At 37.8% G+C, this 27850-nt stretch overlaps 5 protein-coding genes across 9 annotated transcripts in view; 1 reads left to right on the forward strand and 4 right to left on the reverse strand.

Annotated features, from left to right (window-relative positions):
* celsr3 (cadherin, EGF LAG seven-pass G-type receptor 3) overlaps positions 1-27850 on the reverse strand; it is an 82219-nt gene that overhangs the window by 9374 nt on the left and 44995 nt on the right. Inside the window, exons 37-39 of the mRNA XM_077222725.1 lie at positions 999-1156; positions 570-709; positions 353-463 (exon numbers count right to left, since the gene is read on the reverse strand). Coding sequence (XP_077078840.1) covers positions 353-463; positions 570-709; positions 999-1156 — 409 coding nt within the window. The remainder of the gene's footprint in view (positions 1-352; positions 464-569; positions 710-998; positions 1157-27850) is intronic.
* LOC143732672 (prestin-like) lies at positions 3129-4455 on the reverse strand. The gene is made up of 4 exons (XM_077223965.1): positions 4253-4455; positions 4077-4146; positions 3730-3819; positions 3129-3647 (listed from the first exon to the last, which is right to left on the reverse strand). Exons 1-4 carry the CDS (start codon positions 4324-4326, stop codon positions 3363-3365), a joined length of 519 nt encoding a protein of 172 aa, XP_077080080.1. The 5' UTR covers positions 4327-4455; the 3' UTR covers positions 3129-3362.
* LOC143732663 (solute carrier family 26 member 6-like) lies at positions 4912-9416 on the reverse strand. 2 transcript variants are annotated; one of them, XM_077223952.1, is made up of 9 exons: positions 9122-9416; positions 8847-8986; positions 8340-8450; positions 7523-7671; positions 6851-7015; positions 6626-6772; positions 5652-5734; positions 5390-5537; positions 4912-5267 (listed from the first exon to the last, which is right to left on the reverse strand). In XM_077223952.1, the coding sequence occupies exons 1-9, from the start codon at positions 9349-9351 to the stop codon at positions 4977-4979; spliced, it is 1464 nt and encodes a 487-aa protein (XP_077080067.1). In that variant the 5' UTR covers positions 9352-9416; the 3' UTR covers positions 4912-4976. The 2 variants fall into 2 exon arrangements, with proteins under 2 accessions (XP_077080067.1, XP_077080066.1); XM_077223951.1 differs by having other exon boundaries at positions 5390-5734.
* wdr6 (WD repeat domain 6) lies at positions 9875-22520 on the reverse strand. 4 transcript variants are annotated; one of them, XM_077223940.1, is made up of 10 exons: positions 22362-22520; positions 21086-21214; positions 16563-19224; positions 16201-16275; positions 15975-16091; positions 15784-15878; positions 15067-15277; positions 12903-13002; positions 12707-12770; positions 9875-11931 (listed from the first exon to the last, which is right to left on the reverse strand). In XM_077223940.1, exons 2-10 carry the CDS (start codon positions 21180-21182, stop codon positions 11468-11470), a joined length of 3885 nt encoding a protein of 1294 aa, XP_077080055.1. In that variant the 5' UTR covers positions 21183-21214; positions 22362-22520; the 3' UTR covers positions 9875-11467. The 4 variants fall into 4 exon arrangements, with proteins under 4 accessions (XP_077080055.1, XP_077080054.1, XP_077080057.1 ...); XM_077223939.1 differs by having other exon boundaries at positions 21086-21211; positions 22362-22511; XM_077223942.1 differs by lacking the exons at positions 9875-11931; positions 12707-12770; positions 12903-13002 and having other exon boundaries at positions 14614-15277.
* fsbp (fibrinogen silencer binding protein) lies at positions 22757-27831 on the forward strand. Its single transcript, XM_077223963.1, has 5 exons — positions 22757-22877; positions 23898-24599; positions 24717-24822; positions 24940-25001; positions 25871-27831. The coding sequence occupies exons 2-5, from the start codon at positions 24291-24293 to the stop codon at positions 26402-26404; spliced, it is 1011 nt and encodes a 336-aa protein (XP_077080078.1). The 5' UTR covers positions 22757-22877; positions 23898-24290; the 3' UTR covers positions 26405-27831.

Genomic DNA, 27850 nt, shown 5'->3' on the forward strand with positions numbered 1-27850 from the left:
ACCCAAAAATAAGAATTCTGTCATCATTTGCTCACCCTCATGTCGTTCCAAACATGTATGATTTTTCTTTTGTCTGTGGAACACAAAAAAAGATAGCTTGACGAATGTTGGTGACCAAATAGTTTCAGTTCCCATTGAATTCCCTTGTATTTTTGTGCATCCAATGGAAGTCAATGGGAACCAAAACAGTTACCAACATTCTTCAAAATATCTTCTTTTGTGTTCCACTGAAGAAAGTCAGTCATGCAGGATTAGAATAACATGATTGTGAGCAAATTATGACAGAATTTTCATTTTTGGGTGAACTATCCCTTCAAGAACAAATTAAATCAAAGAAAGTGTGTGTTCTTACCCACAGAGATGTGTTTGGATGTTCCAAATACAAAGTAAATGAGAATGGGGTAAAAAGAGGAATAGAGACCAAAAACAGGAGGGACAGCAGCCAGCAAAGCATATGCCATACCTACACACACAAAATACATTACACGTGACATATGATTGTTTGTATTTTTGTTTAGGTCTACAGTATCTCAAGTAACAGGTGTGCTTTGCACGTGCTTGTGTTGGACCTTGTGGCAGGTGCATGATTCCCACACTAATTCCGGATATCACATCTCCAATAGCATTTTCTCGAAATGGGTATCGCGGCAGCCATGCCAGGAGAGGAACAAAGGATAGGAAACAGCTCTTAAACCTTGGGCCTGTACACCTGACAAACAAAGAAAATAATAGAGAAAGTTGTAAAAATGAAAGAAAATGAAGAAGAGCAACTTAAAAGTGGGGTTTAAAAGTTTGAGACTTCTCCAAGATGTTGTTGCTTCCATTAAAGCACAATAAGCTCTTTGAATCATTCTCCAATCATACTGAACAACATGATCATTCTTAATGCTGTAAATACAAACTGTAATGGAAAGAAAGCAAAAAAAAAAGCATTTTCACAAGTGGATTATTAAATGTGCAATGTAATTTAAGCTCAGCACTAAGACAGACATACGCACCTGACAGCATCTTTGAGTTTTTCTTTTGCTGAAATTTTGACATCTGATTTCTCAGCAACTTGGTCGACACTGAGCTCATCCAGTACATCTCTGTGAATGTGATATGGTACCCTCTTCCTGAACTCTGTGTCTTTCACCTCTTTTTCCATTTTGAAACTCTATTGAATAATCAATTCTCTATTCCAGACGTGAATGTTAACCTTCACTAAATTTCTCTTCTCACACTCACTGTTCAGATCACTTCCAGTGCATAGATCCCAAAAGCATATCGTCACAATGAAAATGTAATCCTTGATGTTTTCCAGTGATTCCAGTGAGAAATCTTGAGATCTGGTTGTGCAGTGAAGTTCTGGACAGCAATGGATAGATTAACGTCCCTGGCTCTTCTCTTCTATCACAGGTTGTGTTAATGTGTATCCTGCCCTTTCCGATACCAGTCTGATCCATTCACACACTTACTGACAGAATTCTAATGTGTTCATATGGGGTGCAAAGTTCCAAAAACACAGAGGAGGGGGTGGGGGGGTTCTTTGGAGTCAGTGTTGGACACTTTCACACTAGAGACATACACCACCTTATCTCAGTCTGATTAGATAGAAAACACCATGTTCATGGCCAAACCAATTGGTTTTGTTTGAGTGAATTGTTAACGGTAGATCTCTGAAACACATCTTTGCCTGTCCTGCCTCAAGATCTCTGAAGTGTTTTGATTTGGTGAAGTAGAGACATTTCTTGTGTTTATTTAAGAATATACAGTATACTTGTATATGAAACTGTGTAATCAGGTATTTATACTTTCAACTTGATGTGTGTATGTACATTACCTATAGTTCGGGGACAAAAGTGAACTAATACTGACCAAACATTCCTTTGCGGAAATTTTGGGACGTCCTCAATTGTAATACTATTTGATTTTATATAACCAGAAATCCTAAAAATGCTAAAGGTTTTCTGTTGGTGGTAGCGTTAGGGTTAGTCTGTAGTGATTATGATTAGGTTTAAATAATAAAAGCTTATATGTCCCCAGTAAACGTGTGAGCAAGATGAGCTGCATTAAATATTAATGTGGCCTCGCCCCAGAACCTTGCCTGAGAACAAAGTCTCTTCTAATGACATTTATGGTTCAATTCACTGGGGGTACAAGAAGAACATTACCGCAACACACTTGTGTGAACTCTACGTATATTAACGGAATAGTAATAAGCTGGTGGAGTTTGGCTGTTGTTAGAAATTGACTGGAGTGGTAATAATTATTTAGATCTTTATTTTCCATACTATTCATGTTTCTATATGTCGTTCTTTTGAACATATTTGATTGATTTTACTGTCTACAAACCAAATTGGTCTCTAACATAAAATCCATATGTTAATAAGAATCTGGGAGATTACAGTGAAAGACATGCAGTACATAAAGTTGAGGACAAAAATAAATTATATATTTCAGTATTTTTATATTTCAGCAACTATTTCAAACAGCCATTCTAAAAGTAGAAAATGACAAAAACAAATAAGCCATATAAAATCTGTTTATGGTGTCAGAGATAATTTCACGTTTAATAGCCGATAAACAAACAGCAGTTGCCACATATCAACTTAAATCCAGATGAATGCAAAAAGTAGCTCCAAACCATTAAATCAAAATAGGAGGTTCTAAACCTCAGTGTTGAAGGGTACTTTCAGGTTTGCTGGTTCATGAAGAGAGGTCATTAAAGGTCACAGCACTGTAACATCTGTGCCTGTGTTCTGTAAAATATAGATGCATAATTTAATTAGAACAGAAAATGCTATTGAATTCCAGCAAACTACAACAGCCCTACAAACACAGAGGAAAAAATAGCAAAATAACCAGAAGACACAGATATGACAGCTTTTAAACACACAAAACACACACACACACACACACACACACACACACACACACACACACACACACACACACACACACACACACACACACCTGTAGCCCCTGGTTGTGTAGGATTGCATGATGCACTGAGGGGAAAAATGAAGAAAGAGACAGAAAATCTGGAACTAAACCATGGTTCTTTATCTGAGATAGTAAACCATCTAGAAACAAACAAGAAATACAGTTTATATATATTATATATATGTTATATAACATTTTAAACATGTTAAATCGTTCAATTCTTTGATGGACCATTCCTTTAAAGTCACAGTATATATGCTAATATAAAAACGTCATGTTTGATCATGTGAGAGAGCGACTGTGTGTTAGACTACCTGGACATGCAGCACAGAAAAACAAGGTCTGTGTGTTCTCAAAGTCCTGGAGCACCAGTATCCCAGAAAGAGCGTTAAGACACGCACGTTCGCAATCAAACACAGACACAATGACATGCAGAATTAAAACTGCCATTCATTAGTTAGGAGTTCAAGAGAGTCAGTAACAGGTAATCTATTTCTGTTCACCTCTGGTAAAATATCAACACTTCTACGTGTGTGTGTGTTTGTGCAGGGGGGGGGGGGGGGGTAATCTGTGCCACTAACTGATTTGAATGTGCCCATGGCCACTGAGTCCATGAAGGTGACTCCACTGAGCTCCAGAATAATGCAGTGCTGCACACTCTGAGCCCCCTGCTGGTCTGGAGGACTTACTTCAGGATTCTCCTTAATGCCTTTACTAAATGCCTGCACATACATGAACTAATAATAATTAAATGTAGATATATTTGAATGAATGGAAAGCAGGGAGCTGTAATGGAGGTTGTACCTGTTTTAGTGATGTAAAGGTCTGGTCTGCATTGGCGTAGTAAAGTGGATTACAGCAGGAAAACACAGTAACTCCAGGGACCTGGAGTGCCTGAAACCACAAAATTCAAGGAATTCTGGAATCATTAACATTTATTATTATTATTGTTACAAAAAGTTTCCTATGCTTACCAAGGGTGCATTTATTTAGTCAAAAAAGTATGTGTGATATTGTGACATATTATTGAAAGTTTAAATAACTGGTTTCTATTTTACTATATTTTATAATGTATTCCTGTGATGGCAAAGCTTTATTTTCAGTAGTCATTACTTCAGTCTTACTGTATTTTGGGGAGCATAAGAGACTACCTTTGCATATTTCTCCATATCCCTGTAACAGTCTGTATCAGCAATATGCCCAAGAACGGCAGACCTGGCACTGAAAAATTTGGAAAGAGGAAGAATAAGTTAGTATGAGAAAGATGAGAAAAAGAACAATAGAGAGAGACACTGTAGATAAATATCAGACAATGCAGATGACTCACTGCTGTGTCCTGAAGACGATGGTAAGGAGAGAAAACACAATTGCAATTCCAAGCCCCAGGTCCAGGTTAAACATCAGGGCACTGAGCAGTGTCACTACCCACACTACCTGCAGTCTCAGTGGGAAACACACACAGGAAACACCCTGGATGAGAGGCCTACATGGAACATGATTTTGATCCAGGTGTATGTTGTACTTGGGTCAGTTATGTTAGGATGAATGGATTGGGTGTCCTTACCAGGTCCAAGTGGTCGGTATTCCACAGTTTAGGCACATCTTTAACTTGTGCAAAAACCCCTTGCAGATTAACTAAAATAATTACAGCCAAAACTGTCTGAAACACACACAAATACACTTTATAAAATCACATTATTACACTATATCCGTTTAATATATACTTCCCAATTGAATGTGATATTGGGACCTTTGGAAGCTGCTGAAAAAGGGGGCCGAACTTCAGCAAGATCAATAGATTAATCAGTGCAGACACTAGAGAAGACACCTGAGAAAAAGAGAGATCTCAGTTTCATCATGGAGAAAAACCTTATTGCAGGTTGCCACACCTAAACGTACATGAATATTTTTTTGGGGGGGGGGGGCTTGTTCTTTTAAGTATGTGGTTTGGATTTTATCAGTGAGCTTTTGCTGATGAGAAAGAGAGATCCTAATTCTTAATGCCTTAATAACAGAGTCACATGCTACATTTCTTACAGCACAATTCAGTTTCAATTTGTAAATAATGAATTCAAAACAATGTATGTAATTAAATGTGGCGAGTGCCTGAACAACACTAAAAGTCTGAGAAAATACACAATATAATCTTCCCGTGTCATGTGATTCGCAGGGAGTTTACGTTTGTGCATGTACATTTGACTGTAACATGAGACAGCAGGTGTTCGCACCTGAGTTTGTCCACCTGTACTCTCCTGCACTGTGCTGCGAGATATGGATCCGCTTACTGGAAAGCACTGGAACACCCCTCCAATAGAGTTGCACAGACCCATAGCCAACAGCTCCTACAGGAGGGAGAGACCATTTGTAATCAGACAGAGGAGAAGCTGCAAAGAGGGCATCTGTACTAGCCTTATTGTGAGGTTCCAGAGAACAAATGATTAAAGTTACAACATTTGCTTGTTACCTGGTTGCTGTGAAAGGGGTACCCATGTTTCTGAGCAAACATCATGCCCAGTGAAGCTTGGAAACCATAACCCACCACTGCTAGTGCAAGAGCTGTTAATAACAGCTCCTGAGAGAAGGAGAATGATGGAAGGGAGGGAGGTGAGAGACTTAGGGATAGAAAAGGAGAGAGAAAAGGGTACAAATGAGAGAGAGAACAAGTTTCAGCACCGAAATACATCCAGCTAATTGGTTCTGTAAAGAAAATCCAACACTCTGCTGACCCAGTTGGTATGGGTCCAACGATTTGTATTCCATACTGACCGGACAAATCAAACTGCAATGATAACAGAGTCGCAGAGATAATCTAGGAACATGAAAAAGAATTACTGTTGCACAGAAATATAAAATAAAAAAAGAAAACCATGCTGTTTAATTTATTCAAATTAAAACATTTGCGGTACTACTTCAATACAATGTTAACATTAGTTAACTACAGGAATAAAATATAAACAAAAATTAATTAGTAAAAAATATTGATTAATGTCATTTTAACATTTACTAAAATATTATTCAAATCAAAAAGTTGTATTAAAGTCTGTTTATATTATTTAATGGAACTGAGCTAATATGAATCAACAGTGAACAGGTATATTTAACTGATGTTAAATAAGCTATAACAAATGTATTGTTCTTTGTTAGTTAATGCATAAAGTAATATAGGCTATAGTAAAGGGATATAGTATAGTAACAAAGTACTGGGACCTTATTGTAAAGTGTTACCACATTTTTATTCACATAAAAATAAAAAACTAACAATAACGGCCACAAATTAATTTTAGTTATTGATCCATGAAATATTATAAAACTTGAAACCTTCCAGTATTAAACATAAAAATGACATTTGACAGAAATAACACTAGACTGTACTGGGAAATTTAAAAGTAAAAATAATAAAATATAATAAAAAAATATAACATGATATGATATATAAATAAATAAATAAATTGAAACAACGAAAAAAAAATTTAATTGATGAAAGTGAAAACTAGCAAATACTAAAATAGATGACAAATTGAAAACAAAATTATATTGACAAACACTACATTAAATAGAAACTAAATAAAATAACAAATATAAAAACCCTGTTTCAAGTGTGCGTGTGTTTGTGTGTGTGTGTGTGTGTGTGTGTGTGTGTGTGTGTGTGTGTGTGTGTGTGTGTGTGTGTGTGTGTGTGTGTGTGTGTGTGTGTGCCCACCAGTACCAGCTCCCATGGAATGGGAAATCGAGTGCTCCAGCATGAATTCAGCACCTTTCCACCAACAAGTATAACCAGGGAGACAAAGGAAATGACCAGTGTCGCTGGTAATACACTCCTGATTTCAGACACAATGTTTGAAAACATCTGTCGAACACACATGTACAATCATCATTTGAGATATACAGAGATCACAGAGGTAAAACACACAGAGCTCATTCTCACCCAGAACACAGCGAGGACGCCTCTGTGTCTGACTATGGAGATGCCCATCAGTAAAGGCAGCTGGTGAACAGTCACATGGATGGCAGCTGCCATAGTGTATCCACTGACCAACGGCTGAGACAACCACCGACACACTCCTCCACAACGCAGCACATATAGCACAATCTATAGGGAGAGAGTTTTATACAAAGACACACACACACACACTCTAATACAGAATTAAAGGCAGGGTATGCAATTTGTTTAATAAACACTTTTTGTTATACTAGTTAAAACTCTCCTCACATCCTGACACCAATCAATAACTGCTTTAATTAATAGATGCCAACCCGTGAAATTCTAACCGGAGCTGTTCAAGTCCTCAGACTCGGATTTAAGCATTTCTATGTCAACAACACTATCAACGCCGAGATGAATCTGCAGCAGTTAGATGGTACAAGCTCTGTAAGTTGTTTAAGTTCATTATTATTGTAATGTTATGTGCTTTGAGACATGAGGTAGTTTAACGGCGTCTCTTGTGACGCTTTGCAGACTCTGATGTGTGCGTTCATGTGTTTTGAAGGAGGCGTGGCCTTGGAGAAGCTGCGAAGGGAGGATGGGATCTTATGTTTTCAAAGCTAGCCTCTTCGCAATTGTCTATACTACATTTAATACAGCATGTGTGTGTTTTACCTGCATTAATCCACACAGAATGGTCAACTGAGCTGCAAAGGCAACTCTCATGCTTTCAGCCTCAATCTCATCACTCTCTGCTCCGCTGCCTGGCAACATCACATCACCTGTTACAGTACCGACCATGATGGAAAGGATAGAAAAAGTACCTGTGGATCAGACAGATCAGCAGACAGACCTGAATGACCAATCAAAGAAGAAGCAAGCCACTTGATGGACTACCAATATATAATGTTTAATATGTTTTAGTTTTTTTTATTATGTTATTTTATATTACACTTTAAATGTCACAATAATTTGTTAGGAAACAAGTATTCATTACTAAGCTCATTAAGCTCATTGTTTCTGCCTTTAATTCTTACATTGTTTAAATTAATACATTTTTAGCTAACTGAAATACATAACTTACACAGTTACCTCTGATAACAGATCACTCTAAATTGTAATGCGGACTCATGCATTTTCTGTAAAGCTGCTTTGAAATGATGTGTATTGTAAAAATTGCTATACAAATAAATGTGAATTGAATTAAAGTTCAAACTACTTTATGAAGTTCTATATTTTATTGTTATTATTGTTTTATACTTAATTTTATATTTATATTTTATTTTAATATGTTTTGTTTTTTACTGTGTTATTTTATATATTTTTATTTTGTGTTATTATATTTACAAATCCATATATTGAAAAAAAATATCAACAAATGGGCTTGTTACAACATTTCATTTTTTGGGTGAACAACTCCTTTAAAATCTTTTTTCTTGCAAAGGTGCATTGCGTACGCACCTGCAAAGATAGTTCACGTAAGTGTACTTACCCACAGAGATGTGTTTGGATGTTCCAAATATAAAGTAGATGAGAACAGGGTAGAAAGATGAGTACAGACCAAACACTGGAGGAACTGCAGCCAGCAATGCATTAGCCATCCCTACGGGAATAGAAAAAGACTGAAAATTAACAATTTGTGTGTAGAGGAGTGTGTGCAGTTCTGTACAATAGAATTAGTCATTACATCCACTTTGTCTGATTTGAACCACAGTGCATTGTGAGGAAAATTATTGGCTGCCAGACGATAATGCAGATCTGTAGGTGTCTATTATGAAAAACAGGGCGATGAAAATCATAATCGAGCCCTCACATCACAGGCACTTCAAGTGTCTACACTCTCAGAGAACCCTAAATATAGATCATGATTTTAATCTACGACGACCGTGATAAAATCTTTATACTTAGCAAATAAAGTTTCTTGTAAGCCATACATACATATATTTATAGCATATATAGCAGCTCAAATATCACATGATTGTGAGTGACAGTCTTAAACCTTGAGGCAGGTGCATGATTCCCACACTGATTCCTGATATTACATCTCCAACAGCATTTTTCCTGAGCGAGTATTGTGGCAGCCATGACAAGAGAGGTGCAATAGACAGGAAGCAGCTCTTCAGCCTTGGACCTGAATACCTGATGCAAAATAACAGAGAAGTTGGTCAATGTAAGTATTTCTCATGGGCACTGTGCCTATTTTGTGATCACAATTATCCTAAGTGTGCATGCTTCTTAAATAAGCTCCTTCTTAAATATCTCACCCACACTCACCGGCTCTCCTCCTTCAGCTTTCCCCAAATTGTCTGATGCGCCTTCCCCCTGCGCTGTCCCTGGATATCTAGTTGTGCTTCATTCAGACCATAAACAGGAATAGGATTGAAATTCTCACTCTGTGAAAATCTTTGATTGTCCATCTGTGAGAACAAGAAAAAGTAACTAAAACGGAGTGTTTTAGCTGTGCTAAGCTGTTGTGACGTGGCCTTGAACTCAGAGCAAACCATCTATTATCATTCTTACAAGCAAACACATCTAAACCAATTAAACTGGAAGTCTATAATTGGAGAGAGAGAGAGCGAGAGAGAGAGAGAGAGAGAGAGAGAGAGAGAGAGAGAGAGAGAGAGAGAGAGAGAGAGAGAGAGAGAGAGAGAGAGACAGATTCTGCACTCTTTCCCTCCTCCAGACTTCCAAAGTGTTATTTACTGTCTCAAATGTTCACAGAAATTCATCTTTGGATCAGCTTCGGTCTGACCAAAGGTTAAAAGATTTTAATCTACCACTCCTGAGAACAGAGATCATATTACATATCACGTGGGTGACAGCTTGTACTCAACAGACTTGTTACATTTTTACTGTAGTACTTTAATAATGATATCCAGATAATGATTATTCAACTTCCTTGTAGGAGGCAGGGCTATATTATCCAATAAGAAGACACGCCACTCTTCAACAAATAATGCTTATTCAGTCATTAGAAAATTGACCTTTGACTCTCTATATACAGACTGAAGCTACAGAAGACATACATCAAGTATATATGCAATGTTTTATTTATATATTTATCAGTAAATGGACAGAACTCAACACAAGCAGATGTTACACCAGATGTTGTACCATTTCCTGAAGCCATATTTACATGTAAAGGAAATTAATTTTCTAACACACAGTATTACAGTTTAAAAAGTATACCAGTTACAAAAATTCGGTGGGAATACACTAAATAAAGTATGTAAAATATCTGGTCCTGACTAAAGGGTGCAGCCTTAAAGGGATAGTTCACCCAAAAATGTAAATTCTGTCATCATTTACTCACCATCAAGTTGTTCCAAACCTGTATGAGTTTCTTTCTTCTGTTGAACACAAAAGAAGATATTTGAAAGGATGTTGGCAATCAAACAGTTGATGGTAGCCATTGACATCCATAGTAGGAAAAAAAATACTATAGAAGTCAACTGTCTGGTTACAAACATTCTTTAAAATATCTTCTTTTGTGTTAAAGAAAGAAACTCATACAGGTTTGGAACAACTTGATTGTGAGAAAATGTTGACAGAATTTTCATTTTTGGGTGAACTATCCCTTTAATAGTGTGCAAAGATATCAGCAGCCAAAACTGATAACGCATCAAAGCTCATCTGCCACTATCAGCACTCTTTGATAGGAGCACACGTGAGGACAGTTGAGTGTGCAATAAAAGTGGAAATAAGCTTATCAATTAGTTTTCTTACCTTGTCAAGAGAATTCCCTGAATTCTGTTGTGTGTGTCCTGAAGAAAGCACTTTATTACCCCAGTGCACATGACCGGAATAGCTCAACAATACCTCAGTCCAGCTGTGGGACGTATCTCAGCTCAATGTCTCTCCTTAAATATTTTCATTGTTTTCTGTTGTTTAAAGATCCGATTTATAATGTTACCTCATATATAATTCATCACAGACGCTGTCTCCACCCTACATCATAATCATCATGGTAATTTCCCCCAACTCTGTCTCATTGGTTAATATAAATTAGACATTAGAAGGCAAAAAGTTGTACAAACTCACACCCACACATCCTCTAAATATACATTTAACAACCTAAAAAAAGTATCAAAAACAACAAACACAAGCTGGGGAATTTCCATTACTCCATTGGTCACTGTATGTATATACTGTTTATACATACATTTTTAAAGTAATGATTTCTTAAAAAAAACATTATAGTGTTATAAAAGATTTCAAAGCATATTTTGATCATGTGACACTGAAGACTGGAGTAATGATGCTGAAAATTCAGCTTTGCATTCCAGGAATAAATTACATTTGAAAATGTTTTAACCTGTATTAAGTAATATTTCACAAGATTCATGTTTTACTGTATTTTTGATAAAACAAAATGCACCTTGGTGACCATGTATATAGTGCATCATAAAAATTACGAAGTGCATCTTTAACCTTCAGTACAACAGCAGAAATGTGCACCACAAACAGGATGAAAAGACAAAAATGTATCCAACATCACTCTTAATCTAAAAATCTAATTAAGCATATAATGCTGATGTGAAGTCATGCCATAGCCTGGTAATATTGTGCATGATGTAAATTTGCATACATAGTTTTTCTGCCCCAGATGTGAACATTTCCTCAGTATTGAAACTGCCTCAGGAGCACAGTGAGATCTCTGAGCCGCTCCGCTCTGCTCCGTGCAGACTGGTGAACCGGCAGCTCAAAAAACGAAAAAGTGAAACTTCGAGAAAAGCTAAGATTTGTTACTTGCCTCAGAGGGGGTAAACGGGGAGGTCTAGAGGGGTGTCTTGGTGGGAGGGGCTTGCGTTTTACTCTGGGACTCTGTCCATTCTCAGGTTCAATGTTTTTGATTTGAGAAGGGGGTGGAGGGGGTAGCGGAGGATAAGGTGCTGTGATTGGCTTCGAGTGGGCAAGAGGAAGGGGTGAAAGTGGAGGGGGGAAACTGGTAAAGGAGGACTCGGAGTGGGAGGAGCCTTCCCAGGGTGCCATGCTGTCAGGGGCCACAGATGAGATGGGAGGATGGCCACGTTTTCTCAAGTCGGCCTGAGGAGGATGCTGGGGAGTGGATAGAGAAGGCCTTGCTAAAAGCAGAATAAATGAAGAAATAGAAGCATAATTGTATTGAAGCCTGTTTCAAATTGAGACTTTATTTTTTGTAATAGCGACTACATATTTCTAAATTGCGACTATTTCTCATAATTGTGACTGTCTTGCAAATGTAATTTTATATTTCATTATTGTGATTTTTTCCATAATTGCAACTTTTATATTTCTATAATTGCGACTTTGTCTCACAACAATATCTTTATATCATATTTGCGAGTATTACAACGTGTAATTGTTTTTTATATCTGGTATTTGCAACTTTATTTCTCACAATTGCTACTTTCTCAGATTTGTGACTTTATATCTTATATCTTTATAAACGTAATTACCTGTTTTGATGTAGGAGACAGGGTCTCATATATTTCTAAATTCCACTTTATTTAACTTTATCTCACACACACGTTCAGTTCTAATTATCCCCTCACCTAACAAGTCCATTACAAAGGCTCATGTTGGGACAATAGCAGCTAATTAACGTAGCACCTCTTGAATATCCTTGAGTTTGCACTTGCATTGTCTATTGATGAGCTCAGGTAACATTGTGTAGACAGGAGAAACAAAGATCGATGTAAACACACAGTTTATATGTTACGCATGAGAACTGATTAGCATTACTTCTCGTGCAATGTTATGAAAACATTTGATTTCCAGTCAAATCATTTAATATTTGACAACATCTTGCCATATTAATGCACTGATTCCATATAGACTATAAAAGTAATTTAACTATAGGTGATGTATTAAATATACCTGCAGTTCTGTTGCCTGATGAACCAATCAGAGGAAGCCTATCCTTCGATATCAGTCTATTGTCCTGTATAGTGATATCACACACATGATCATGACTGTTTAATCAGTTTGATGTTATTTGAGTTAATGTGCTGATACTGTATATTCACTTGTATATTCAATCCATTTTCATGTAATTTTTGTGGAACAGCCATACCGTGTCATTTTCAGCCTCCTTTTTCTTTCGTTTTTGAGGTATCTTAGATTTCTTCTGTCCAGATTCGTCCTCTTTAAGGGTTTCCCTGAACCGTGACATCCTTTTTCAAAAGATCAAGACACACTGTGACTCACTGACAAGACACATCAGATCACATCAGGACACGTTAAAATAAACATTAACTGAAATAAAATAGCATTGACATTTTATTTCAGCTACTTTCTCATTGTTGATGTACTAAAATAACTCAAACAAAAATACAAATTAATAAAAACATACATTAATTACAAAAACACACAACAAAATTACCAACACCTTAACTACGATTAAAATAAAAATCAAATAAATAAATAAAGACTAATTCAAAATATCAATAAAAACTTAAATGGTATCTCAATTATACTAAAGTAACATTGGTTGCTATTGCAGAATTTTACACACATTAGTCATTATTATACTCACATTATCCTTTCAACTTTTGTCTTCTCCTCACATTTTTTCACTCTATTTTACATCATGTAATCAGAAAATATTCTCATTCCTTTCTTTCAAAATCTGCAAACCTTGTGGCTTTATATCTTTGACTCCCTCACGTGTTTCCTTTCCTCTCTTGCTTTCATTCATTCAGCTGTGGATTAAAGGGACTGGCCATCGAGCCGCTACAATGATGGACAAAAGGGAACTGGAGAAGGGGGTGAAATATTTATACTTGCACAGTCAAAACCCCCCCAACACACTGTGTACCCTCTCTCTCTCACTCACCCACACACACACACCCGCTGGCCTGTAGCCCAGGAAAGCATTGATCCATTACACACGCATGAATATATCTTCAAGCCATAAGCCACTCACACACATGCACACGTACACAGTCGCAACATATTTGGTACCATTTAAAAGTTTGGGCACACCTACTCATTCTTTCCATATTCAAATCTATATTTTGCATTTTAGAATAATAGTCACCAAAACCAGAACACAAAATGTGTGCAAACCAAATCATAATGATCTATCAATCATCTTTAGGTTCTTTTTAAACTGTATTGAAGGTGTTCACACGTATCTTCGGCCCAGTTCATCTATTTCATTTATCACAATTTTATTTCTCATTTATTTTTTATATATAATTTATATGATTGCAAGCATTTCAAGCACAAGTCTCTCTTATTTTAGTAAGCATATACTATTATAGTATTTATTGATGTTTTTAATTGGCTTTCATTTTCATATTTTCACTTTTAAATTAAGTTTTAGTAATCTTATATACTTTTGTCATTTTTATTATTTAAATAGACAAATTAAATTTTTTTTTAGTTTTAATTATTTTAGTACTTCAACGATCAGTTTAAGTTTTTCAATTAAATATTTATACTGTAGTCAACATTTTAAGTGGATCAAAATACGAATTTTGAACAATACCTGTTCTTCTCTTGGACAACTTTGATCAACTTATTGATCCACATCAAATGTTGACTACTGTATTTTATTTCAGCTTTATTTCAATTAACGAAAATATTTTCTAATAGTTTTGCATTACTTAACAACAACACTGGCCTTTATATCAAAATGTCTGTAGGATGATGAGAAACAAATTCAGTCAATCGCGTGTCCAAAATCTGACTGGTTCTGTACAGCTGTTTAGACATTCATTGTTAGGCCATATTGAAAATAAAAATGTCTTGACAAAATACTTTCCCTGGCACAGTAAAAATATGACATATTAAAAAGATCTTTATTTGAAATCTCAAACTTTACAATTACAAATCTTTGTCATCTTCATTTATAAATCATAAAAACGAATGCTGATAGTCAGTGTTATGACCTTGAAACTCTATGTGAAAATATCACTTTCTTTCTTTCCTCTTCTTTTGCACTCCTGTTAACAGTTTCATTTGGTTCATCCATCTCTCTTTCCGTTAACTGAAACAATTGTAAGCCCTGGCCACAAACAACCACCCAGGCTCCTCCCTCTTGTCCCACCCCAAACCACGCCCACAATCCAGCAGCATCTGCGGTGTGTGAGAACAGCACCTTCAGTGGGTGGAGGCCATCGCTGTTCACACTCCACAAACACAAGCGTTGGTCTGGTGAGGTGGACACCAATAGGGTGGGGCTTAGTAAACATAGCCCAGTGAGAGGGGAAGAGTGTGCCAGTGGCACTGACCTACGAGAAAGTAGCTGTAAAGACATGCCTCCATTCTCCTGCTCTTTCTGATCAATCTTGATACTCAGTAGAGACAGCTGTCCATCATCTCCACCACTGGCCAATGAGATAATGTTTTCCTCCATTTGCCCCATCTCTCTCTGCGGTGATAAGGCAAGTGTATTGACTCCACTTTGATGGACAGGTATAGAAAAGAAAGGGGCTGATGGGCCTGAAGCAAGGAAAGGGTAAATCATTATTGACAAACACATATTTTAAAGTTCTATTACCAGACTCGTGCCTCATGGCACCCGACACTGTGGGGGTTTGGGACAGCTTCACAGTTTTTTATGCATAATGTTTTGTAATGCTCTTGGGTTTGTAATTGATAGAAATTATGTATTTATTTATAAGAATACACATGCTTCATCTTTGAATCAGAGCAAATACACTGTCATTTTTGTAGCTAATATCTGTGGTCACTATGAGATGTTGTTGTATGTACAGTAGCATGGAAAGTCTAATAATAATGTTTTATTATTATGAGTAAATAAAGTTTTTAATTTTAGAGTAAACTATACCTTTAACATATATAACAAATGCAAACAAATAACATAATTTTAAGTTCTTCTTAACCACAGCAAAAAACAAAAACAAAGAAAACAGTTATACAGACATTAAAAAATAATCAAAAAACAAAAAAACAAGTGTTTATGTTCTGGTGTATGTATGACTCACCCTGCCAGCTGACACCAGCCTTACTGTTCAAAACTGCTGTTAGATCCCACACAGATATACAACCATCTGTAGTGGCACTGAACAGCAACAAAAGCCTGAGACCGAAAGAGATGGACAAATGCAAATAAGTGTAAGAAATAATGTAAACATGGAATAACAATGTTTTTGATAAATGGACAGCATCTCCTTACTTTCTGCCCTGGGAGTCCTCCAGCTTGTAGGTGGCGACACTGAGCACACACCTCTGATGGTAAAAACACTCCCAAAGCATGTCAACACTCCTATTGCTCTCAGTCACACTGAACAGCCTAAAAGAGAAAACACACACCGTCTCAATGCATTAATCACAGACTGTTAAAACATATAAAATATTTGAAACTAATTTTAATTCATGTTTTTAATCTCAAACCAAGTTACCTTACTGCACCATCACTACAGCCCAGAGCCAAAACATATTCAGTCCCATTATGCACCACAGACATAGACATGTACCTGCAAACATGAGAAAGCATTTGCAAAGTAAATAGGAGGGAGTACATTATATGTATTTTCCGCTCTCTGGTGGTCATACATTTTCAAAACAACTACTACCAACCATCAAATAACACTGGACCCCCCCAAATTTCATACATGATTGAAACAGCATGAAGGTGAGTAAATGATGACCGAATTTTAATTTTAGAGTGAAATATTAACCCTAAAAACACAAATAACTTCCCAAACCTAACTCTAGTTCCAACCTTGGAAAGTAGAGAGCATTTTGACAAACACATACGTACCTCGTCTCTGGGTCCATTTTGATGGTCTTGTGTCGATTACGTTTCCGTTCCCACTGCTCATCCAATCGATGGCCAGCTATCTGAGTGACCTGACAGATCGGCTGACCCTGCTGCTCATCCAAACTAACCAAGAGCCGGTAACACTGCAGCTGAGCCCGGCCACCCGCTGAGAACACCAAAGTAGACAAGGAGGTATCTGTCCGCTCACCTCTCCCTCTTTCAATAGTTTCTTCTCTTCTGATGGCAGCCAGAGCACGAACATTTGAGATATGGTCTGTTAGAACCGCAAGCATTTTAACAGTTCCACTCTGTGGATTGGCAGCAAGTACACCCACTGTGGTATCCTCCCCTCCGGTAACAAAAATCTCCCAAAGTTCTGACAACTCTCTAGTCTTTGTGAGACTACCAAGATGACACACACAGCTGATGCCTCGCCCATGTAGCCCCTCTTTGAGAGTGTGTCCATTCACATCGGTTTCTTCGGACGCTAATGAACGTGATGCCATGACAGCTCCGTGTTTGATGAACACAAGAGTGCCATGTCCGATTGCATGTGCATGAGGATCCGTGTGGGTGTGTGTCGGGCATTTGTAGGCCCAGGATCGATGGCCGCCTCCACAGGCAACTGATAATAGTTTCTCTTGTCGGTGAGGGTCCCATATAATGAAGTGGACAGAGTGGAAGCCAAGCATTACAAACCGAGCCTCAGCTACGCTTTCACTCTCTTGATCGATCGTCCTCTTCTCAATTCTCTCATTCAGCATCTTTACTGGTACCTCTGGTGCATCCGAGCCCAGAAACAGAACCTTCTCCAGCCACTCCATGCCTCTGCAGGCCCGCTGAACTCTACGCACCTTCAGGACGTTTTCTTCAACAGTTAGTATTCTTACAGATCCATCTCGACCTGTACTGTAACATAAGTCTTCATACTCACACACGGAAGTCACACCTTGCTTCCCATGGACTCCGTAAAGGGTACTGATGGAAGATATAGGACCGCCAATTTGAGTTTGCCGGTTTTCGGCTTCTTGATCTTGTAAGTCCATTCTTCTTTCTCCTCCATTTCTTGTGTGATTATTTTCTCTTTCGGCATAGAGCAGTAGTGACCCTCTCCGGTCACCACACAGGTATAACCCTTTTCTTTGTGGCAAGGTAACTGCAGCAGTCAGCCAGCGTTTGGCACAGGGTGGCAGCAGGAATGGAAGAAGAGTTTCCTCTTTCATATGCAGGCCTGATTCATCCTCCATTACCTTTATTGTCCACCGGTACACCAATCCCTCAGAGCCTGAAGCCAGAAGACACCAACTCCAGGACCCTCCAGACAGTCCCTTGACCCAAAGTACAGAGTGAACTTTGCCCTCTCCAGCTTTTAGCAAGACTCCCACACCTGGCTGCCCTATAAGGAACACTTGGACCCCTCCGTTCAGACTACCCACTGCACACACCCACACAGTGCAATTTGAATTCTGGACTTGGATGCTTGTGATCTCCATCACACAATATGACTGGAATTCTGCTCCTCCTTGCCAGATGACATCCCAGGTGTCACCCTGACTAAGGCACACTTCTCCTTGATCAGTACAGACCACAACTGTATTCGATTCGTCCTCACCCACTAATCGGACCACTTTGGGACAACCTTGCCCTTTAAATTCCAGATCCAGCTGAGTCTCTGCCTGAGTTTCCTTGCTGTCTTTCTTCTCCTCTGCCACTCTCCACACTCTTACCCCACCATCTGCACCTCCAGTGGCCATCCATCCCTCCCTACAGCCTATACTTCCCCCGCTGACAGCCAGAGCCTTCACTCCACCGGACCTATGTCCTTTAAACGTACATCCCACCTTCCCCTCACCTCCCCATTCCCAGAGCAGGCACGCTCCATCTTCTCCTGCACTGAATACCCGGCTGGGTGTAAGCTTGACACAGAAGACCCGTGCCTGGTGCCCGTAAAGCACCCGAAGACATGTTGGTGTTTCCTCTCCACAACCTGCATCTCCACCCAATGTGCCCACGCTCCACAAACGAACGCTGCGGTCATCCGAGGCAGACGCCAGCCACCCAGATTTCAGATGGTAGCAAAGACTGAAAATGACTCCACTGTGGCCCAGTAGACGTCTCTCCACCTGGGATTGGCCACTGGGTTTGGTCCCTGTGGGCCTCCACAGCACGAGCTGGTTGAAAACAGTCCCACCCACCAGCACTAAAGAGTCCCAATTTGGACCAACCATAAGTGCAGAGTAGAGAAGACAGGACTCTACACAAGAGTAGAAGGAGAGAATGTTACCAGATTCTGCTTCTAGGAGCAGCAGGGCATTGTGAGCCAAGGCAATGCCTAACAATGTGTGGGGTAGTGCTTTTAGCCAATGAATGTCCAGCACCCAGTCTTGAAGCTCCAAGAGTGGACCAATCAACTTCAGGCATTGTCCTGCCGAATTGAAGCTGACCAGTCGAACTCCTTTTCCTCCAAAAACAATTATCTCCTCCTCGTTACTATCCCAAACAGAAATTTCTGATGAAATTACACTGTTGAACTGACTCTCTCCAGACTGATGTTTTCTACCAGGTCGTATCCCATGGATACGGAAGTTATGGAGAACATTTAAAGATGCACATTTTTTAGTAGATGCTTGAAGACTGTAAACAGAGAGGATTGGTCCCTCACCTAAAAAAATGACACAATTGCAGGAATGAATCAAATTAATAACTTGTTTATAGAGATAAATACACATTATAAATATTGAGAGACATTTCAGCATTTCTCAAGCACTTTTTTATTTTAATAAAGGAATGAAATTCAGCAGAGGAAGAAAACCAAGACTCTATTTGTCAAGATCTTTGTCAAAAGACCTCTGGCTTATCCCATTTGACTCTTAAAAGTGCAGTGGTCACATTTGGAAACCACCTGTTCATATTTTGCTGAAGTAGGAATCTGTCCATTTTGTCATAATATTGACTGTTGTTTAGGGAGGGAAAAACCCAAGGGACAAAAAATTTTACACATGAGGTAAATGCACACAGTTACTATCAGAGCTTCTAAAAAACTGAAATCCACTTTTTTCCTCAGCAAACGATGAGTGCCGCCATGATGGATTCTAAATTTCGTTTGGATGCTATCCTGTTCCGGTCTTCATAGGAACCCATTGTTAAAATGGGGTAAAAAGAGCGACTGAATTAAACATTACTAAAAATTAAAATGAGCGCAGGGTTAAGCTGTGCTGTTGTTGACTACCACAACAAAACCAATAAACTAGAGAAATTCGTGGAAAGTACGTTTTTAGCACCAGCAGTTCAGAAAAGAATATCCATATACGGCGCCATATGCCTTGCATTTTATGCCGAAGACTGACAAGAGAAAACAAGCATGGCTTGCAGCACTTAAGTTAAAAGCATTGCGACAGTGTAAAGTGATAGTACTATGCTGCCATGTGCTTTTTTAAAAAACATTTTCATAGGTTTCATAGGTAAATGTTTCATAGGTAAATGTTACATTAACAGCTTGGTTAAATACGCTAATAAATACAGAATGTAAAGGATTATTCCGCCATGAGTTGGGCAAGACTTCCGCGTTCAGGCGGACAGGCTGAACTTTTTGTATGAAGTCCTGTAATTGTCACTGCAGAATGAGAATTTATATAAAAATAAAAATACATGGCTATGATCTAGAAAATAATACAATTATATAAAGAGACATGAGCATATTAGTCTACATCATTTTAAAGACAAAAAATATACAAACACAATTGTCAATCTCTTTTGATACTGTAGTTGTTATTGTTAAATGTCAATAATAGAATTTAAATAAAATATTGTTTCTATAAAAAAACAAGGTTGAGAATGAGGTTTAATGGCAAGTTACCAAGGTTGTGCAAAAGATGAGTATATTAATTAAATATTCATTAATCATTTGCCGAATATGCACATGATTTGAGAATAAATGGTCACATTGGTCCCCTAAGCGGAATGATTTATTTTTTGCATAAATTATATAAAAGCAATATTGAAATATTAGAATGCATTACATGTTATTATAAACAGGCTATTCTGTAGCCATTACATTCCTCAACAGACATGTCTTGGATTCTGTTTAATCACTGCAAGAGAATAGAAACAGAACTATGTGGGAAGTTATCAATACTTTTCACAATTAATTGCAGCAGCCATAACATTATTTGTGCAGCCCTAGTGTATTCAACATGAAATACCAAATCACATGACAAAAACAGTTTCAGTACCCATTATATGTTTAATGAAAATATCAAACTCTTCTGATCTGTATGTCATGCAGGTTTTAAAGACTTTCTAGTCTCTAACTACTTAGCATATTATACTGTAGTTTTTATTGTAAAACAATTAATTAAATAAATGTAACTTAGATTAAACAAGAACATTTGGAGAAACTTATGGTTGCAGAGAGAAACCACCTCAAAATTACCCATGAGTCATATCCTGCATAATTTAATCCAAAATGGATTTATAGTTTGATGATTTGCTACCTGTTCATTAAAAGAATGAATGTCAGCCACCTGTCAACAGGAAATCCTCCCCCAGGAATTCCAGCGCAGTCACTGGAGCAACAAGTACAGCGATCTCCATCCCAGCAGACCCCACAGGAGATGCCATCTCACTCGGTCCACACCACAGGCTGAAGACTTCTAGAGCACAACAAAAATATTACAGCATTTTTCATTATTGTATGACTTCCTGAAGTTTTTCACATGGCAGAAGTCTCTGACAAATAAATAAATAAATGAGAATAAATGCATAATGCTCGCAATGGGCTTTACTACACTATCAAATCAAATCAGTGTAGTTATATCAGTCCAGGGCTACATTCTCACACTGAAGTGTTCATCTGGGTCAAGGTTTTGTGAGTTCATTAAAAGCTAATGGAAAAAAATATAATAATAATATTATATATATATATATGTCCCCGACACCAAGTACACGTTTCGGGTGATCGCGTTCAGCGCTAAGGGCCCGGGCGAGAGTTCTGCCCTGCTTACAGTGGCCACCCAGCTGGAGGGTAAAACACCAACACACACATGTACACACTTCAATATATACATATATATACATATACATTAATATTAATATGTTTAGAGGTGTGGTAAACATAGTAGAGGTGGAATAATTGTTTCCGGGCCGTTGAATTATTAGAAAAATAATGCACAACATTCAAGTGTGCATTCTTTTTCTAATAACTCAACGGCCCATCATCAATTATTCCATATATAAATCATATATACAAACATTTTATTTTGTGATTTTAAGTAGTGAGTGGGTGTATTATTATTATTTCATTTTTATTATGCTAACCATCATGTCATTTGTCTAATAACTGACACCAGAGCACCGTGAACATACTTCAGGTAAACATTTTAGGTCAAAGAGGTTCAGCTGACAAAAGTGTAGGATTATTAAGGTGATTTCAAGTAAACAAACACTATTGATTGAGTAAGTGAACTACTAATATTACCCTGTTAGTTACTGTGTTTTAGAACATGACAGTTGGTTCTAACTGGCCAGAGATTAATAAAAATGGTCCAATCTTGTTATTAGCTGGTCTAACATTGTCATTAACTGGTTTAAATGGGAAGTTTAATTTCTTAAATGCTTACGCACACGTTCCAAAAGATAACTAAAGTAGGTTTTGTATCTGTTTGCTACCTTTTTATTGGAAGTATGACTTCAGTCACTTTTTAACAGGACACGGTTACCATAAATTGTATTTTCCAGCAGGGATAATCTCTATGTTTTTATCATCGTAACAACACCTCTATCGAGCTCAGTTTCACTTACGCGTCCTCTGTAGAGATCGTGCCTTTATTATGAGAGGAGGTGAAATGGAAAACGTGTGTACTTTTCTTTCATACTAGATCCAGTAGCCACAGTCGCATATCTCTGTACAACATGTTTCGTTCTGTAATCTGCATGCATGTGTTTCTCGCTTCCTCGTTGACATCGCGCAGCGTCCAATCGCGCTGTTCAATACTGCACAGACTGCACCACACTGGCGGTCAATTGGATGAAACGAGCCCTGCGCTTTCTACTGTTAGAACGCGTAGATTTGTATATTTTGCCTGATGCACAAACCATGTGGGTTGAACAGTTCTCATGAGAATGGTATACAAATCACATGAAATGCACAAACGGGTGAACTGCCTTTTTTTCTTTCTTTTTTTTTTACGCCCGGAGCGTCTTTTTGCGCATGTGTCTCCAGTCTGTTGTTTAAATTTCTTACGGACCGCTTAAACCCAGGGGGTGGGGACAAAGTGTAATATATTCGGGATAAAATCGTCACACTGATGATTGCATGTAAGTAGGGTAAATATAAATGATATAATATCAGTTTGTCATAGCGGTTGTGTAATGCACGAGAGCTTCATTAAGAACAGTGAGCTCTAGCTGTAGTCTTACATCGTAGCTCAGGTTTACTTCTGTAGTGCGATGCTCGGGTTTAGCGCTGTGGCTAACCAGACAGTGGATTCGTAATTATAATAATTGTAATAAAATGCAGCCTGCTCCACCCGCACCTGTAGCACTAGACAAGTCATGGATTTAAACGCTTGTTTTTGCTTTGTTCATTCTATTGCGTGTAATAATAGTAATGCGATTCCTATACGAATTATTCTTTTGAGTCCTGTCGATGCAATGAGTCGGTTCAGTAATGAGTCAAGAAACGAGCCGAGAATGAAGGCATGATTTGAGCTATATTCAATAACTACATAGCAGAATTGCTATAAATAAAACTTGAACATGGAAATATACTGTACGTAGCCTACTATTATCAACACATACGAAACCGAGTTGGTTTTAATAAATATAATTTTTAAAATGCAAAAAGTACAAAGGTGCAAAAACTTTATTATCAACCAAGAGCTGTAAACGAATATTACCGTACATTATACACATTACATTTAGTTTATAAATTACTTTTTTAATTTATTTAATTTTATGAGCTGAATAATTGTTGTAAAAAAACTTGGACAAAATAAAATTACAATAAAGATTAACGATGAATATTAATGAATATTAACAAAACGTAATTGAAAAAAGAAAGAAATATACAGCTAAATAATAAACTGCATTTTATTCCTATGTTTTAACGACGACGTCACGACGTAGAAGAACTGCTGAATGTTTTTTTTAATGAACCGGTTCTTTGAAACGAACAGTTCAAAAGAACCGATTCTCCTAAATTAATATATAGAGCACTTGGGTTTTTTCCCCCCCCCCAAAGATCAAATGTTTCATGAATTCTTCCAAGAGGTGGAGCAAATATTAAGATTTTAAAAACTAGTCCCTTCATTTTGCTTTCTGTCTGCTGAATTACAGACTTCACGTGTGTGCCTGGTGACCCCTTGCGCATCAGGTGGACCCCAGATGCATTTCAATTGAGCACCGATGATCAAGCGACCTCACACACTCGTATTTACCTGTGGCATCCAGAGTTTAACATATCACTGCACCTGAAACTCTGGAAGCGCACTGCACATAACGGGACCAAACCGACCTCACCTTCCTGTAATGCTGGAGTGTAAAACTCAAAAATTGACACTGTGATACTGCAAATGTTGCCATGTCAAACTATACATGTAACACTTAAAGTTTTTAAACTAGACTGTTCTGTTAAATATAAAAACAAAGAGTGATTGTATAGATTTTCTATAAATGAACACATAGTACCTCAACATAAGCCTTTGTACCCAGTAACACACAAATATACTCATGCTGACCACCATGACATACCGCATGCCAAACTTCACTCTGGAGCAAAAGCTTTTCCTGCTTCGGAGAATCCATGCGGTGGTTGACACAGTCCAGGACTTTCGGAAAGACACCAACACTACTGTGCACCGAAACGCTGTATGGGCAGAGCTGGCTCAGGCCTTCAATTCGGCGTTCCCTAGTCGACCCCCCAGCAGCATCGGTTCTCTGAAGACGCTGTGGAAACGACTGAAGGTGGAATGTCGTGTAGCGCTGCAGAAGAGACAGGAACAGCAGGCAGCTGGACTTCCTGTGTCTGCCCTCACTCAGGTAAATTGAAGTATTTCTTATGTTTCTGTAATTCAGTTATATGCTTTGGAACTTCTAGTAGCAGAGTTCCATTTGCTTCTAGAGTCAACGCAGTGTGGTTGTGTGTGGTTCTGTCAGGTGCAGAGAGAAGTCATTGCCCTGGTGCCAAACCTGATCTCCTGTCTGGAGGAGGTAGATGGAGATGGCAGCTATGCCTCAGTTAGGGGCGGCTCACCTGGAGCAGGTAATTAATAGTCATGCCATCTCTGCTACAGGATGAAATACTACCCCTCTGCCCAGCTGTCAACTCTGTAATTATACATGGAAGGAGATTAATTGAGTCTTTGTCTCTCTCTTGCAGTGATGGGGCTTTCAGGGTCTAATGGGAGTGAGCATGAAGATGCTGACCACAGTCAAAATGATGTAAGACTGAAATCGCCCTTGAAATGATTGCTAAAATGCCTCTTAAGCTAAATGTTTTCTTTTATATTGCAGATATTATGACAAAAAATTTGATTGACTATCTTATAGGACATGAAAATGTAAATGTTAAAATGTAGTGTTACCAGGTCAACATTTTGCAACACTGATGAAAATTTATATTAATTTAGAATTATATATATATATATATATATATATATATATTACCGTTTGGGGCAAGACATTTTTTTTGAGGAATTAATACTATTATTTAGCATGGATTAAATTGATACGTGACAGTAAATGCATTTATAATGTTACAATAATGTCAAATAAATTATGTTCTTTTGAACTTTAAAACCCCCCAGAAATAAACTTATCACGGTTTTCAACATTGATAATAATAATATATGTTTCTTGAGCACCAAATCAGCATATTAGAATAATTTCTGAAGGATCATGTGACACAGAATACTGGAGTAATGATGCTGAAAATTTTGATTTGCCATCACAGAAATAAATGACATTTTAAAATAATAAAATAGAAAATAGTTATTTTAAATTGTAATAATATTTCACAAAATATATTATTATTTACTGTATTTTTTATCAAATAAATGCTGGCTTGGTCATCATCATTATATATTATATACATTTATAATTATTTAAATATTATATAAATGAGAATAAATGTAGAATTGTTTAAAGAAAACAGTACAGTAATATTCCATATTCCATACACTACTATTTTCACCAGTGTTGCAATCCCTGCACATTTCCTGTGTTTACTGCATGTACTGCATGACTTTTTGACTCTTATTGCACAAATGTACAACAATTATGATGCTGTTCAACTTACTTTTTTTTTACAGGAAGTGGACAGCAAGGAGAACTTAGCCATTGAACTTGGTTTGGCCTCACCTACTCATCTACTTTTCAACTCTGGGATTCCTCCAGGCACTGTGTCCTCTCCTCTCTGCTCACATTCAGTCTCTTCCAGGTCAAGTCGTCCCTCCCTCGTCTACCCAACCCATGCAGAAAGCACCTCAGGGCTTGGATCAGGGACTAGGGGTGCAAACTTTGAGATCATACACAGAGAGCCTGCGGTGCCACGTGCTCCTGCCAGAGGATCAGTTGAGAATTCATTGCCGCCGATGGACTCTTATACCTCAGACTCAAAATGGGAGGCACGTCGACAGGAACTGTTTGAGCTGGAGCATCAGCAGACGATGAGTCTGTTGCTGCTGCAGCAGTGTGTGTGGGAAGAGAAGAGGAAAGCGGTGAGACAGAAAGAGAAGGCGGCACGGGCCAAGAAGAGATATTATCAAGCCAAACTACGGAAGATAGGCGCGGATTATCAGCCCTCCAGTAGCGACAGCGAGGAAAACCAACATCCACAGACATGAACACAGATGTTTATGACATCTTAGCTATTTTTACTTTCATTTGGAAAGTCTTTTTTTTTAATCTATCAATGTTGTTTATTTACAAAACAATATATTTTTTAAACTTAATTGGTGTTTAGGAATGTACCATGTGTATCATATTGAGGGGGAATTCACTCAAGCAGGCTTTGTTCCAGTAGCAGCTAAAAATCTCATCTCCTTTTATCCTCTCTCTCATTAACACTGGTGCTATAATTCCATTCAGTCAAAAGTAGGATATTTCTACTTAAAGGGACCAAAATTCCAAAATTGAAAAATTCATCATTTACTTATATGAGACCTACTTTCTTCTGTTGAACCCAAAAGAATATATTTTAAAAAGGGTATAGTTTCTCCATAAAATGAAAGTAAATCAGGTCCAGTGTTATTTGGACTCCATTGACTTTCACTGTATGGACAAAAACCATTTCTCAAAATATTTTTTGTGTTCTGTAAGTCATAGAGATTTGGAGCAAAATAAGGGTGCGTAAATGATGACATAATTTTCATTTTTGTGTTAATTATCCATTTAAAGGCCTGACACTCAGATGTGTATCATGAACTATGTGTCTCACTGAGTGTCATGTTCGAGTGATATAATACAAACGAAAGTTTTGTGGAAATTCAGACTTTCTGAGTTGAATGAAATAAGGGGTCGTTCACACAGAACACGTCTTTGCGTTTAAAAATGCAAGTCGCAGAGAAATATGACAAGAAAATGCAAGGTCTAGAGACGCGTTATTTAAAAGTTAAACTTGTAACTTGAGTGCCTTGTTGAACGCCATGTCATGCACGAGACAGCAAAATATTCGAGACACGAGAGTAACGTCCAAACACGTCCGTCAAAAAATACATTCTGTGTGAACGGCCCCAAACCCTCACATAGTTAGGCTAGAATTGAGCAGTGATATTCAGTCCTGCTTGATGGGAAGAGGAAATGAATTGAAATGAGATTTCTAATGTTACTGTATAGCATTTTAATTTGATGATTGTATCAGGATCAAACCAAGGATGGATTAAGGTCCTGCAAGGCCCCCTTTTGATGCAATTGTGATTCATAATGTCTAAATAGCAGGAAATTATTCTGCAATTATGAGGAAAATAGTCGATTTATAAAAGTGCAATTGCGAGAAAGAGGCTATTGCCAGACCAGAATCCTTCCTTGGGTCTAACCGTTTTAGGACAGTGTTTTCAGGAACCCCCCATTTGATTCAGTTTACTGTAGCTCATTTATACTATGCAGGTTTTTTTCAGGTAAACAAGTGCTTCTCGTAAATGGACTTCCTACTCATGGACTTGTTGAATTTAGTGTGGTTCACTTGTCTTTGTATACAGTGTTTGGCAGATCCCTCTGTCCTTTTCAAGTTATGGAAAAGCATAATTAAAGGTATAGTTCATCCCCCAAAAAATGGGCAGTCTGTCATCATT

This window comes from Siphateles boraxobius, unplaced genomic scaffold (genome assembly GCF_051911475.1).
Source record: "Siphateles boraxobius isolate OS27281-9 unplaced genomic scaffold, OSU_SipBor_1 9, whole genome shotgun sequence".
In the NCBI taxonomy this organism is placed as follows: domain Eukaryota; kingdom Metazoa; phylum Chordata; class Actinopteri; order Cypriniformes; family Leuciscidae; genus Siphateles; species Siphateles boraxobius.